Below are 14,981 nucleotides of genomic sequence, written 5' to 3'. Positions count from 1 at the left end.
TTATAAATTAGGTGAAGTCTCCAAGAAGTCTTTGGTCATGTCAGTGGGAGTTTTACTATTAACTGTAATGGAGGCAACGAATGTGCCATAGATTTACCCAGGAAGTCGGCATATAGGTACATTGCAGTGGTATTTTTCTTTTGAAGATCTACGAAGGACTAAAAACTAATTTCTCTCTTAAAAATTTAAATTATAGGTAGAAGAGTTATATGATTATAAATACCCGTTTTGGAAGTAGTGTTGTTTATATCTTGCAACTATGTCGCTGTAAGGCCAGACTAAAAAGTGGAGAAAAGATTGATAGGGTTTATTATTTTCATCTTTTAATAAGATTTTTGTTTTGCAACTGCTTCTAGCATGTTTCACCTCTTAACTTAGCAGCTCATTTGTGTGTGTGTGTGTGTTATTCAGTGCCTCAGGCCTTGGTTTTGTTCTGAGCTCTGTGCTGGGGATGCACACACCTGCACGAGGCCCGTGACTTCAGTCAGATTTGGCAGAGGCCACCCAGCTCAGGGGCTTTTCTTCAGTGAAGGCTTTTAATTGAGGGGTAAGTGGGGCTGTTTTGGGATGTGGCAGGGGCAGGAGCTGCACTGTCAAGCTCCATGAGTAAGGAGAGCCGACACAGAAGGATCTTTGAATTATTTACAAGTCACTTAACCCCAGTGGTTTCCACTTGAGTTTTTGCTCACTGAGTTGTTGCAGGTGTTGTTAGTCCATGATGGAAACTGTTGTCTGCATGAAATCTGCACTGATTGAAAGGTGGTTAGTGGACCACCAAGGCAATGGTGCGAAAGCAATCAGAAGAGAGTATATGTATAGTGATTTTTTTCTTTTGAAACAGAACTTCATAACTGTCATTAATGACTTAGAAACACATAAAACACATCTTCCTAATTATTTAAGCAGAACTTTCCAGTCCACTTTAAGTTTTTGTCCTAGTGCCCATTGCCATAGTGTTTGAAATTTCAGATGTCTGACAAAATGATGGTTTAACCTTGTATGTTTCTGCAACTGAAATGATTTTATGATCTTAAAATTAAAAGAAATTATTTAAAAACAATTATTTACAAACAAAAAATTATTTAAAACAATTAAATTTTTGGACTAGCACTTTCAAAGTAAAATTTTAACCTGAAATGACATTTTTAGAGAAAATTGTGGACATTTTTACAGATGACTGTCCTAGGGTGCTACTGCAAATACTGCCAATATACTAGTGAAAGTAAATGAATGTGGCCAGAAGCAACTGTGTATTCTCTTTTAGATAAGACATCCTGCAATTAAAAACACTGGACGTAGAAAGCTTCTTAAGGCTTATTTTGTCAAATGAAAAATGCCACTGGTTTTAATGCTATTGTAATAAACCTCATTCTTATTCCTGGCATGAATATTATTTTTTTTAATTTCAGAAAAATGGTTAATTAGCATTTTTGCTTATCACTTTCCTTCCATGCATACAAATAATTTGTGAGATAGACCACCAAGAGAGACAAAATTAAGTAATAGGTCTAGACAGCATGGAACCAAAATAAATTAGAGGTTAAGCTTCCAGCCTGTTAGGTGGGTTTTCAGGGGAAAAAAGAGGGGAGCTTAATGCAAGGAAATTTTTCTGACAGTTTTTGCTGCCTACCTTTGTATTGTTTCCCCATATCAAATCCCAAATAAATTGACCTGAAGTAAGATGTGAAATTCATATTAGAAGTCCCCTAGTTTATTTGTGAGTCTAATTTTTTCAGATGTATTTAGATTAGAGGCCTAACAGGCATTACTACATCTGTGATTCAGCCAACTAAGTTCCTAGATAATGGTCCATGATTAATGGTGAGTGCTGATAATAGGAGGTTATTAGAGAAAGCAAACTTGGAACAAATCTGCTGTATACATTATATACTTTACCGCCATCTGTGGGTATTTATAATAAATACAAATTAATGACAGCGGTTAGTGAAACCCATGTTCCCCATATGTGACAGAGAGTTCCTTAGACATAGTCTTCCAGTAGGCACCTTCACTGTAGGAATTCCCATTATTTTTTTTTGCAGAGATACTTACTATTACTTGCAGAGAAAAAACAGTTTTTGTGGATAGAATTCTTTTGGTCTTGGTTGCTGTAAAGGAGGTCTTTCTAGAGTCCACTCTGTAAGGAAGGATTATGTGTTACATGTTACCTCTGCTCTGCTGCCACACATGTTATTGGGTGTGAAAAATTGTTTTTGTCCTTTCATATTGAGATTCATTCGCTATTCAGCCCGTGTGCTAACAGGACGTTCCTCCCTTTTATGTCACCTTGAGTAGTGACATTTTACCTCCTTGTGGTTTGTATTGTTTGCTGAGAAAATATGTCTGTATAGGGAAGAAACAATTGTTATATTCCTTATTACTAAATGTAAGAAGTAGAAAAGAAATGTGATACAGACAGAGAATTGCAGAAGATGAATTAGAGCTAAATATTATGGTACCAATAACCTGCTGAATCAAGTGACGTGTTTTGCTGGTAGCAAATGTACTGTTGCAAATACAGTTCTGCAACAGAGTGACCAAAGGGGTGCCATTGTTAGGATCAGCTTGTGTTGTGCTCTGAGTTGTTTATGCTGTTTGATGGACAGTGTCTGGTTTACATGGTGTTTTCCCAGTAACTTCTGTGCACAAAATTCAAGAGTCATCATGTAGTGCTGAGGGCAGGTGAGCAATGTGGTGGATGTTAAGATAAATGACTTACTGGATTCAGCATTCAGCAAGCAGTATTTGGTTGGAAGAATTCCCGGCTTTCGAACTATTACAAAGTCATGATATTTTAAACCCTGTGTGTTTGTAAATGGGTGATAGATGAAGTGTCACAAACATTCTGGTTATTTATGGTCATCAGCTAAACCTCTGGGATGAAGTTAGGAATACTCTAGAACTAATGTAGTTTGTTTGGTTTTCCATTTTGTACAGCTGTGAAGCTAATTTTTTCATAGGCTGTTTTTCAGAATGAATGCTGTTTTAGTGGCTACTTTGTGAACTTGCCTGTGTAGGGTGTGCATGATGGAGTTTGCCTCCCTTCCGTAACAATTCAGTCCTCAACAGTGTTTCACAGGGGCATTTCCACATATGTTCTTTTATATATATATATGTTCATATATATGTATATATATGCCAAAGAGTGTTCTGCTTTTCTCTCAGTTCAGAGGTGTTCATTATGTGGATCTGAAGGTGCAGACATCTGCATGCCTAGGCATATCAGGGTTTCTGGTTACCTACAAACTATAGTACTGTATGCTGGACTGAACATATCCATTTTCATCTGTTTTCGACTTGGGCAGTTTCAGTGTAAAGGACAAAAACTTTTCTCTCTGCCTGTTCATTCCTAAATTATTTGATTGACATGTCTGATGAAGTTTCCTTCACAAAAATTAGTTTATAACTTAATAAATACCTTTAGAAGTTTTGGCTCTTCTTTGCTGGATAGCGTTCCCAAACATCATGGTTTATCTTCTTGGCTATATAGCAGTGTTTTGCTTTTTCTCAAATCCTTCTTCCCCTTACATGTTTGCCTTTTAAGCACTAAACTACATTCTACCCTTTCATAGGTGTCCGAAATTTTTTCTGTTCTCTCCTCTCTTCTGTGTGTTCTTTCCAGTTATTTCCTCCCCCTTCTGTGACATGATCTATTCATGTAAATAAGAGCACATCCCTTCTGCCATCCTGCCTAGGGACAGGGCAGTTTGCCAGGCACCTGGGACACGAACAAAAATGGGTCTTCTGCAGACTGACTGAGAGTGCACATGCAGGACAGGTCTTCACATCCTTCAGGAAATGCCTTAGGGCAAAAGTTTCTTCACCTGCAACACTCTCAGTGCCCAAAGTTCTTCAGAGCCGTCGACCATCAGCCCTCCAGAGCTCTGCATCTCCCGGGTCTTTCTGTTGTACTTGAAGCCCTGAATCTGGAAACTTCCTTCCTTCATTAACCCTCCATGCAGAGGCAGGACAGTTTCTTCTGCTCTTATTTACTCCCTGCAACCTTTCTATTTTTCAGTCTTTTTAAACAATAGATCTATAAAGAGTGTTCCAATAGTTTATTATTCTGGAAGAAAATACTAGTGTAGGCTGATTTAAAAGGTGTCAGTTTCCATAAAGTTTCAGCTGGAAATCAGGAAAAATAAAAAAAATGAAAGGGACCGTTTCGTTCATGTGAACTCCCATTCTTTCGCCTTTTCATAATAAAGCAAAATGTTCAATTGGAGGAGCATTTTAGCTCTATTTTAGAAAATTACTTAAATAGAATTTTTGAAAAATAGAAACTTAAAATATTTTGATCAAGGTGGACATGGCTTTTAGTCACTTTTAGTAAATTCTGTTTTATGAAATTATCATGAGGGGTATTATCTTTGTCTTTTCAATTTTTTCCTTATAATAAAGTAGTGGAAAATACCTGAAATACATAACAAGACCTGGTTTTATTCTTTATTGGCTATATACTTGATTCTTTCTGCTCAGAGTTTTCTCATATATATTTGAGGCATTTGGTGTTTGGCTCTTGGTACCATGAGATTACTTAATTCTTGCTTTGTTTCAAAGCTGCCTATGTTGTTCCCAATAGGAGCAGCAAAATCTGCTCATTCTCGTGAGCATTTGCTCTGCTATATCTTGAAAGAGGTAGGAGCTGGCATGGAGTTGTCTGGAGCTGTCTCAAAAGTGAGAAAGATGACACTGCATCTTTTTGCACTGTGGTTCGTGTTTGGAAGGTTTGAGTTTCTGGGTTTTTTTTTTTTATTCTCTTTTTTTTCTTTTCCATGAGAAAGAAAACTAAAGTGTTTCAAAAATACACTTGCTGGTTGAAAGTTTAGGTGGGATGGGTGAGTTTAGCACACAAGTTTCAACCTCTGTCCAAAATCGAAGCTTCCTTTGTTTTCCTGTCTCTTTACCACTGACATGAGGAATCCATAAGATACTTGTTCAAGCAAAGGACTGGTACAGCCCCTTTAAGGAGCTGTAGCAAGAACTGCAAATCAAACAGTTCTGTAACTACTGGGTCAGTGTATTTAGAAAGACTTTCAAACATGGTTATTTATTCAGTCTCCTGCTGTAAGATTAGTCCCATTATGTGCCTCCTAAGCATTCCCTTCCAATTCATTCAATTTAAATAAAAACTTTCTGCTAGAACTCATGTACATATCAGAGACATTCATCTAAATAAAATATCCCAGGCACTTGAGTCCCAAGAACAGTCTTATGAAGAGCAAGATCATATTCTGTTTATTTGGAAATGGGATGCATGTTGACATTGGGCTTATTTCAAAATAATGTCAAAATGTTAAAATCTTTATGAAATCTTAACATTAAATTTTATGAAGACAGAAATCTTAACATTAAATTTTATGTTTACTGGGATGTGATGCTGAGGGCTAGGACAAAATCAACTGCTGAAGGTGAAAAAAACACAATACTGCCATAGGGGGGAAGAGGGAACAAACACAAACTCAGGGTAATCAGACCTGTCTTTTTTAGAATTTTTTGCTTGATGTTCGTAATATAATGTAAGTTACATACAGTGCTGTACTAATTCAGTAGTTCTTGCTGGGTGAACGCACAAATACTGTCTTTCTTTTTTTTAAATGTGCTGAAATTTTTTCCTAGAGAAGCTTGGCAAGTCTTTTCTCCCAGTCAGAGGTTTGAAGAAATTGAGTAAGTATAGATAAAACCAGCTTGTTTAATCACTGAAACACAGGAAAAATTAAAATACATTTTTTGCTTGTTAAGTAGAGAAAGGCAATAAAAACAATGCCAGACAGTTAATGCCTCTCTTGTACCTTTCATTTCAAAGACCTCAAAAGAACATCAAGAAGAATAAAGGCAAAAATCTATTCCCTATTGGCATCATTATAAATGTTGTATCCTCTAAAACTCTAAAGACATCCAAGAAGAGTAGAAGAATAAATGGCATTGAAATAAAGGAAGTCTCTCTGGAGCTTTGTTCAATCGGCTTTGTTAGAATTCACTCAAATAGGATGATTATAAGAAAAGATCTCATTTGTTTCAACATTAAAGGAGCAAATTAATATGTGGCAAGCTGCTAATAATTGCCTCATTATGTAGTGAATGGGCATTGCGTCCAATTTACAAAATTACAATCATATTGTTAAAGTAACAATTGAGAAAGTTTAGTCTGAGTTTCCTAACTATCTACATGATTAGTTGTGGGATTCAGAGTGGAACGGAGTTGGTGGTTGGAGAGAGCGCACCACTGGTCTATAGTGCTAAGAAGCCACAAGAGAAATTCAGCTTTTCATTAGTGGAAATTCCATCTGCAGTGGTCTCTTGAGCTGGATTTGGTCCAGCTGAGGAGTGAATCTGGCAGTCTCTGCTGAGACCTGAGCTTGGCTGCTGTCTGGTCTGTCCAGACATTATTTTGTGGTTCAGAGACCTGGCCTGAGATCATTCCCACATGGACCTCAGCAGACATACAGGGCTGTGGCTGGGAAATTTGGTGATCCAAATCTGTGCCATTGGGAAACCCACCCATACAAATGATTCTGTAGCTGGAATTTCAGTCACCTGGTGGAGACTTTGGAAATGCTGGGGGAGTTGTCAAATTTGGAAAGTAAGCAATTTTCCAAGTAATGAAATCCTGTGTGGAAGAGAATCATGTTTTGTGACCTAATTTAGTTGGATTTGCTTGTGACCTTTTCTAATTCTGGCTGATTTTGTTATTTAATGATTTGACCTTTGATTCTGTGAAGCCACTTCAGTGCTAAATGCAAAGATTTAATAACTAGAACTGTTTGATAAGTGACCTTTATTACACAGCTATTTCTCTTTGCTAGAGAAATGGCACTGTTTTGCGAGTTCTAATTCACAGTTTTAATTATCTTTTCTATTGTCTGTAAGCTTGCACAGGAAATGGAAAGGTCAGACATTTCATTTTCTTTACTGATTAAAATTTAAGTGTTCCCCAACAGTTACAATGTATCATTCAGGAAAAAGATGGGTCTATTTGTCAGAACCATACCCGGCTTCTCTGCTGAGGACTTCTTCATCCTTCTGGTCAGCAGCACAATGAGCAATTTTCTAGCAGCAATAGTAACCCAGTCCCCTTGGTGTTTAGAGGTGTAAGTCTAACTACACGAAAAGAGAAGAAAAGGTGAATGGTTCTTAATGGTTTTGTCTTTAACTTGTGTATCTATGATGCAAGTGAATGAAGATCTTGTGAGAGGTCAACCTTGGCCTGATGTTCTGGGTCCACAGAGGGTAAGCAGTAACAGCACAAGTTTCTGTGTGATCCTACCAGTCTATTTCAGTCTCACTGCTGCTGGACCGTCTCTGCAGATGAGAGGGCAGCCTGGACTGCCCGGCAGACCCATTTGTGTTGTATGTGGATTCATGTGTGTCACTTGAGCCACCCTTCTCTGTGTGTCTGTGACACTTACAAACTAACACCACAAACTGGTGGCCTGTCTCCATATGGGGTTCAGTGAGGGAATATTGATGTGCGTTTTCTGATATGTTGGGGGAGATACGATGCAAAAAGATGATGAAGACAGTGGATGGTTCTGGAGTCAGTGGTATATCTATCATGGATGTCAGTCAGTCTCCTGACTCTGTCTGGGATCTCTGTTGGGAAATACGCATATTGGGACATGTAAAATCTCTCTACATTGTAAAAGATATTTATTGTGAGATAGAGCTGGGAGGGGGTTAGTCTCTGACTCTGTTCAAAAAGAACAGATTATATGTTGACCTAGTGTAGGCATTCAGTACTATGAAAGCACTTAATAAATTGGAACAAGATAAATGAATCACAACAGTAGAGCTAGAAAACCAGGGGACACAGTTGCAGGAGTGAGTGTACTCAGCTTGTTCAAGCAGAACAGTTGCACTCAGTGAATAGAAAATGTGGAATGAATTTCTAAGGTGAGAAAATCAAACAATTCTAAATTTAAGAGAGCAACTCCATATTAATAGAGAAGGAAGAATTTAGTGAAAAAAGCAGCTCTGAAGATGAGAAAAATTTAAATGGAACCAGATTCTTGACCAAATTGGCTTTTCCTATCTAGCAGTTTCATATTCAGCATTTGTTAGTTTGAAAGTTCACCCTGAAAGCTATAAATTAATCTACTGGGACTGTAACAATTCACTTCATGCTAGGATATGAGTTATGCCTATGGATTTGTTTAGGTCACCCAGCCATGTCCTCATAATGTATCTTAGAGAGAATTTCTGTAAGTAAGCGGTAAACAGAAAGACTGCTACGTTCAGCTGTATCTCCTGGGATTTCATCCCTGCTGTCAGAGAGCCATGCAGGACAGCTCTCTAAAACTGTAACAGCTATGAAAAATGCATGGTGTTCTGTAAAGGAAACATTGACAATGCTTTTGCATTCAATCAGGTATCTTTAGCTACTGATGAAATGAGGAAAAAATGTTTTCCTTAACCAAATAACTAAAATTCTCAGTGACCAGGGTTCCAACAGCCACATAATGAAATCAAATCAATCACAATAGAGAAATCAAAGCTTTGAAATTGTGAGATTTACTGCATAAGTCTTGCAGGATGCACCTTTATTCAGTACAGTATTTGTCACCCAAAGATGAGATATTTTAGCTTTCTTCAGATGTTTGTCTCTTGTCCTTGCATTATTCTCCCTTATCAAAGAATTCAGTTTTTTGTCAGCAATGGCATCCTAGGGTTATAGTGGTCAAATGTAGGCAGGCTATTCATCCACATCAGCTAAATGAGGTGTGATTTTGAAGAGAAATAACCACAAGTCCTATCAGGAAAGCACCTAGCATCCTGTCAGTGTAAATGGCCAAAGAACGTGAAGGGAATTCTTCCTAAAAAATACTAAACTGAGGTCACTGGCTCCCAGTTGTGAGCATGACAGAAGATCAAGTCTATGACCATACAAAAAATTGTAGGTTATCTCTGACCTGGATGATCTTTTGTAGGGTTTTTTTTGTGGTTTTTTTTTTTTTTTTATGGATCTGGTTTTCATTTGATTTATATTTCTAACTGAACTCTTGATACAATCCAATTTAAATAGAGGGCATTTCTTTTTAGTCGGTATGTTCAAAAGAATGAAAAGACATTTACTCTTTATACTCAGACAAATGGAACATCTGATAGGTCCATGTATCTCTGTTAGATGATTTTTTTCTATTTACAATTGATACTGGAGTAATAGAATCCTAGAACTTAACCAGAAAATACTGTCTTGGACTGTAGTTTTCTCAGGATTAAGTTCCTAGTTCAAGTGTCACCAGTCCATCTGCCTCTCATTTTCCATGGATCATAACCACTCTCTGGAGAGAACAACATATTCCTCTGTCCACATCTCCCTTCCAACACTAGGATTTTCATACTATTAGTTTGCTTTTTAGAGTTACATCTCACATTCGACTTCTGTCGCAAATTTGGGAACTATTCATTCAGATACAAACACAGTTAATGTACAGTTAAAATTCCAGCATTACTTTTTCAGTAGGTTCTTTCCTATTGCTGACAACACCTTGTTAAAAGAGAAGCCATTGATCTAAATATTGCTTTCTGCTGCTTCTTTATTTCATTGTTTTTTAGTCAAAAGAATAACGTTTAGAGGGAAAAAAGGAAATGATTATTTGTATAGTTGACTTTGCAAGGTGGGAACAAAGGCGAAGATTGGAACTGCCTATTTCACTGAAAAGGTTTGCATTCAGAGCTTTGTAATGGTAAAGTTTTGGAGCAGCTTTGCCACATGGGGATTGTGGTTTTGCTTTTTAAAGAGAAACATCACTATCAATTTGATGTACTTTACCTGTTTTTTTTTTTAACTGAATTTTCAGTCTTCATGTTTTACAGAGAAAAAAACCCATGCAATATATATTATTGTTTCCTGTCTTCCAGCCTCTACAACTTGACTGTGACCTCTGTGCCATTGTTTCAAACTCGGGACAGATGGCTGGCCAGAAGGTGGGCATGGAGATAGACAAGTCCTCCTGCATATGGAGGATGAACAATGCTCCCACAAAAGGCTATGAGGAAGATGTTGGGAAGAGGACAACTGTAAGAGTGGTCTCTCACACGAGTGTGCCTCTCCTGCTTAAGAATCCTGAGTACTTCTTCAAAGAAACCAACAACACCGTTTACGTGATCTGGGGTCCTTTCCGAAACATGAGGAGGGATGGAAATGGCATTGTGTACAACATGCTGAGGAAAACTGTTGACAGCTACCCAACTGCCAAAATCTATGTGACAACGGAGAAGCGCATGAGTTACTGCGATGCGATATTTAAGAAGGAGACGGGAAAAGACCGGTGAGTCTTAAACGTGAAGAACAATTATAATGTTTGACAAAAGATATGTGAGAAAAGTCCAAGCGGGATGTCAGCTACCAAATGAGTCGCCAGATATGTTTTTAATGGATTGTTGTATGGGTTTGACTGTTATAAGTACTTGATGAGGCAGCAGCTAGGCCCCATTTATCCCACCTACGCTACCTTCTGTTCATTCCGTTTCTGTTGGCTTGAATCCCAAAAATATTGGATGTCTTCCTGAAATGTTTTCAGAGCTGTGTGTTGTTTTCAGCTCAATTTACTATTGATTAAATTGACATTTTATTTGAAGAGGATAATCCTACACAAACAACATTTCCAAATGCACAACCTCAGGATAATTCTGGATATTGCATTTTCTTCTCTGTTGAGGTTCACTGTAGCTTTTCTTCAAACACAGACCTCAGGGTTATTTCTTCAGGCACTATTTCTGTTTCCTGGTGAAAACGGGTTGTCAGAAATACTGGAATAGATTTATGTTTCTGCCTGTATTATGCTGAAATTCTAGTGTCCATTCTTGACAATGTGTATTTATGCTACTCAAGTGAGGCTGTAAGAGGGGAAACTGTGAGGGCCACTGTTTGGGCTAGCATGTTCAAAGCAGAAACTGGATTTGTGGAATTAAGACCACTTATTTTAAGAATTTGTAACCAAGCTGCAAAAATTCAAGTCATCTGTGTTTTGGCATGGAAGAGCACCTGTAATACATTCTCACTTGAGATAACTAGAAGGGAGTTTCCAGATCACTGATGTGCCTTAATATTAATTTTTAAATTTGCACATCATGAATTTGAGGTTGGGAAGGACTGCTGCTATTCTGACCAAATTAAAGATACAGATATTCACAAACAGCTTGACATAGTCTGAAATTGACTTAGCTTTTGAAGTAGAGAAGCTTTTTATCTCAAATGTACTTGTTTCACTGTTATTGAACTGCCAGAATTGATGACAGTTGATTTTTCCTATTTTTCAAACTATTGGAACTTAAGGAGGAGCCTGCCCCTGTTCACCAAGTGCACGTGCAGCTGCTGTGGTTCTGGAGTTGGAAGAGCTCATATATCTCATAAAGGTGTCAAGGTTATCATGGCTTCTTTAGTTTAACTGAACAAACTGATGAACAGAGGCTAATAAATACCCAAGAGCCATTCTTCAAAAATGACCTTTAATAATCCAAGTCATCCTGTTTACATATTAATCAAGCTAAATATGATCATGGGTACATTATTGCATTGCTGTACATAAATTTGTTTATATTTATGAGTCAGTCAGGTTACTGCAACTTTACAATACTTCATCCAAATCCTTATTGTGAGATTAGACCTTGAAAAAATCTCCTCTTTTCCTATGAAAAAAAAAACCCCATCATTCAATGTCAAAGTATCCTTCTCTCCAGCCTAATGCATTCCTCTTCAACAAATTAACACATTTCAAGTTTTTATAGTTACTCAATTAACACAATACAAATGCTTCTTTTCATGTCAAAAGCAGATTGAACTTCTCTCAGTGCTTATAACAAAGTTCTTAAGTAGCCTAATGTTTTAGTCGCCCATGTTCTTTCTCCTTAAGTTTCACATTACAACAGCAATTTTTATGAGCCTATCTCATGACCCATCACGTTGTTTGTGCATGTGTGTCCCTTGGACACCAGGGGAAAAAACCCACCACTTCTCACAGCACAACCAGGTAACATCCTTGTATCTACTGCAACTTTCATTTTTAGTCCTACTTTTTCACATCAAGTACTTACAATACAAATAAAATGATGTTTTTAGCATCATTTAGTGCTTTTGTCAGCCAGAAACAAGGGGAGTGATTGATGGGTCACCAGCCAACATCTTCTGTATCTCAAAAAAATGTCTTGCAGTTCCCTAGTAATCGGGGACTTCAGTATGGAAACTATTTCATTTTCTGTAACATCTTCAATTTGCAGGACCTGTCTTCTGTTTCTAGGGAGGGTCATGAGACTGTCAGAGGTATGTGGCATTTGTGGAAGCAGTAAATGGAGAGCACAGGAGATTTGTGGGTGATGAAAGTACTTTCACACATTGTGCCAGGCTATTACGATGCTGCGAGGCTCGGGTTCCTCAGCCAAATATTCCTTCAGTTCCTCAGAGAAAAATCAACCCTTGCTTGGAATATTAGATTGAACAGAGGTCTGGTTCGACATGTTTCCAGCAAAAATTCTGGAAGGAAACCAATTTCAACTCATATTTTAAAATGTACTGAGTGGATTGCAACTGCATCTATTTTAGTTTAATCCTAAAATACTGTCTTTCTGTACAGTGTATGCTACTAATGCATAGTAAGATTGCAACAGATTTCTAGTCTGTCAAGCCTTTAATGAGTTTTCTGTTTCTACGCTTTGATGTACAATCTTTTTAGGTAATTAGTGAGACTTCTCAGCAGTTTCATCCTCAAGTTTTTAAAGGATGTTGCGAGAAGCAGCTAACAGGTATGTGCTTCAGTGGCTTCTCTACTGCAGAAAAGCTCTGGTCCTGCAGTGCTGACATGGGAGCTGTACCCCTGACTTCACTGGGTGCAGATTCAAAACACACAGCTTTGGTATTGACAAATGATTTATTTAATGGAAGAAACAAGAATTGCCTTTAAGTAACTTGCAAGAAACAGTGGTTTTTATTTTGTAATGCATTTTTGAATTCTACAGCAGTACAAAATACCCTCTGATACGGGCTATCTGCTCTGGGTAATTAACCTTGCATGAGTGTTAAGAATCTGGTGAACATATGTTCTTTCTGAGAGTCTTTGTTAGTGAAGCAGTTGAGTTCAAGGTGGTGAATGCTCATCCACTTTGAGTAATTGTTGTACATAAATAATATTCATTACCAGACATTCACAATTTTTCATTAATGCATTTTACTTGGTACTTCCCTAGAGGGAGCATAAAGCTGGCAGCTTCTTCCAGTACGTCACTAATGTGCTGGTGTATTATATATATTGACTCAAGTGAAAGGATTTAAAGAAATATTAGATAATTACTAAATGTGGCATCTTTGTATGTACCTCACTCCAGATAAGTGGTTCTAAAGCCATCTATATCTTTGCCATGCAATACAAATACAATGCAATATGATATAATAACATTTAATTGGTAATAACAGAGAAAACTGTAGTCTTCATTAGAGCAGCAAAGCTAATTCTGGTCTGATAAAGTGCACTGAGCATCCCTAAATAGGTTTTAATTAGCTGGCACCAAAGCTGCACCACCCTTAGGGAGGGTAAAATTAATGAAAACTAGCAGCAAATAGATCAATGCTACTGGATGTTCTTGCCTTAGGTGAAGGTGATGAGAAAGAAAGGAGTGTCTTTTCAGGATCATTTAGAAAACAGTCTGCGTTAAAAGTCACTTTCAACAAGCAATGCTAAAATAAATCTGTGCTGATAGCAGCGGAGCAGTCTAATGTTTTCTGGACTGCAGGCTCCATTTGTGTTTATCCTCCAAGCATCTGGGGCTAACCCCTGGGCACCGCAGCTCCCAGCAGTGCCTGTGAGGGGCCGGCTCCACATCCCCCCTCGGGGCTGGCAGGGGGCTCAGACCGCTCCTGTCCCAGTGCACACGGGAGGGATTCAGCCCCAGCCAACAGCCAGTGCTGATGTGCTGGTGCTGCTCAAAGAGCAGCTTAAATGCGTGTTTGTAGTCAGTCTTTTTGTGAGCGACTACTGAGCTCTGCTGAAGAAATGTGTCCTGAGCTCCTTAAATTCGCAGTAAGATGTGTGAGGTGATGTTTTGAAACCCAGCCAGTTTGGTAGGCAGAGGACTTTCCACCTATACTGCCCTAACTCTGACAGTGCCCATCCCACATCCAATCAGTTCAATTCAACAACGTTTTTTTAAGATTAGCCATACACACACATCTTCAGGAGGCATGTTCACTGAGCCACATTTGCAGTCAAATGACTGTTTCTGAAAGATTTCTGTCAGTGTCTTGGACGATTCTGAAGAAACAAAATTGCTTTTGTGCTTCTCTTCCAGAAGTTCTTAGTTTCCTCAGTTCATGCCAGATGGTGCTGTGTGTTAGGTTGTGAGAAAACTGTTTTATCATTCAAGGCAGAAAGATGTATCATTCTGATCGCTGACTTCTGCATCAAGATTCAAAATTTGGGGTTGTGTTCAAGCTGCCATTTTACTCAGCCCTGCTCACTAATTATTTATTACTTCTGTGATATACGAGATCTATATCGCATCTCTGTCATTTAGAGCTAGCAAATTACATTCATCTAAAGTTTGGATTGACACTGTTAAGACAACTGCAGTCATCACAGCTTCACCTCAGTTAATATGTGGGTTTTCAAGTGTCTGACTAATCTACATGGAGCTATAGTCTACTAAAAATGTCATTGAAATAAATAAATGGAATTACATTCTCTGAGGTTCAAGTAGCTGCAGGTTCTATTGTTTGGTGATATTCTCTGTGAATTGAGGTAGTAAAGCTGTCAGTGTCCAGAATATCAGAGTTTTATGCCGTGTTTCTGGTTGTTGGCTTGAATGAAATACTGTAGTCATGATATTTTCATTTTTGAACTTGCTTCCATATATGTATTTGTTTCTCTATCAAACTTATTCAGAGGAAATATAAAAGATTTGCTAGTGTTGCTTAAAATCTGCAGAAAGCAGTTTTTCTTTGGGAAGCTGTGAACATTGATACTAAGTCTGGCTCAGAAAGTTAAATTTTG

General features: G+C 38.0%; 1 protein-coding gene across 3 annotated transcripts in view; it reads left to right on the top strand.

Moving 5' to 3' along the window:
• The window catches only part of ST6GALNAC3 (ST6 N-acetylgalactosaminide alpha-2,6-sialyltransferase 3), a 213,742-nt gene that overhangs the window by 132,463 nt on the left and 66,298 nt on the right, over window positions 1-14,981 (top strand). Inside the window, exons 3-4 of one of the 3 annotated variants that reach the window (XM_066192628.1) lie at window positions 9,862-9,927; window positions 10,063-10,271. In XM_066192628.1, the coding sequence (XP_066048725.1) occupies window positions 9,862-9,927; window positions 10,063-10,271 (275 nt within the window). Of the gene's footprint in view, window positions 1-9,861; window positions 10,272-11,278; window positions 11,426-14,981 lie in introns of those variants that run through there. The other 2 variants (XM_066192629.1, XM_066192627.1) reach the window with 2 other exon arrangements.

This window comes from Chamaea fasciata, unplaced genomic scaffold (genome assembly GCF_029207755.1).
Source record: "Chamaea fasciata isolate MVZ Bird 193981 ecotype frontalis unplaced genomic scaffold, bChaFas1.0.hap1 SCAF_10, whole genome shotgun sequence".
Classification (NCBI taxonomy): domain Eukaryota; kingdom Metazoa; phylum Chordata; class Aves; order Passeriformes; family Sylviidae; genus Chamaea; species Chamaea fasciata.
The sequence above is the reverse complement of the archived record's forward strand: the minus strand, read 5'-3'. Positions and strand labels throughout refer to the sequence as shown.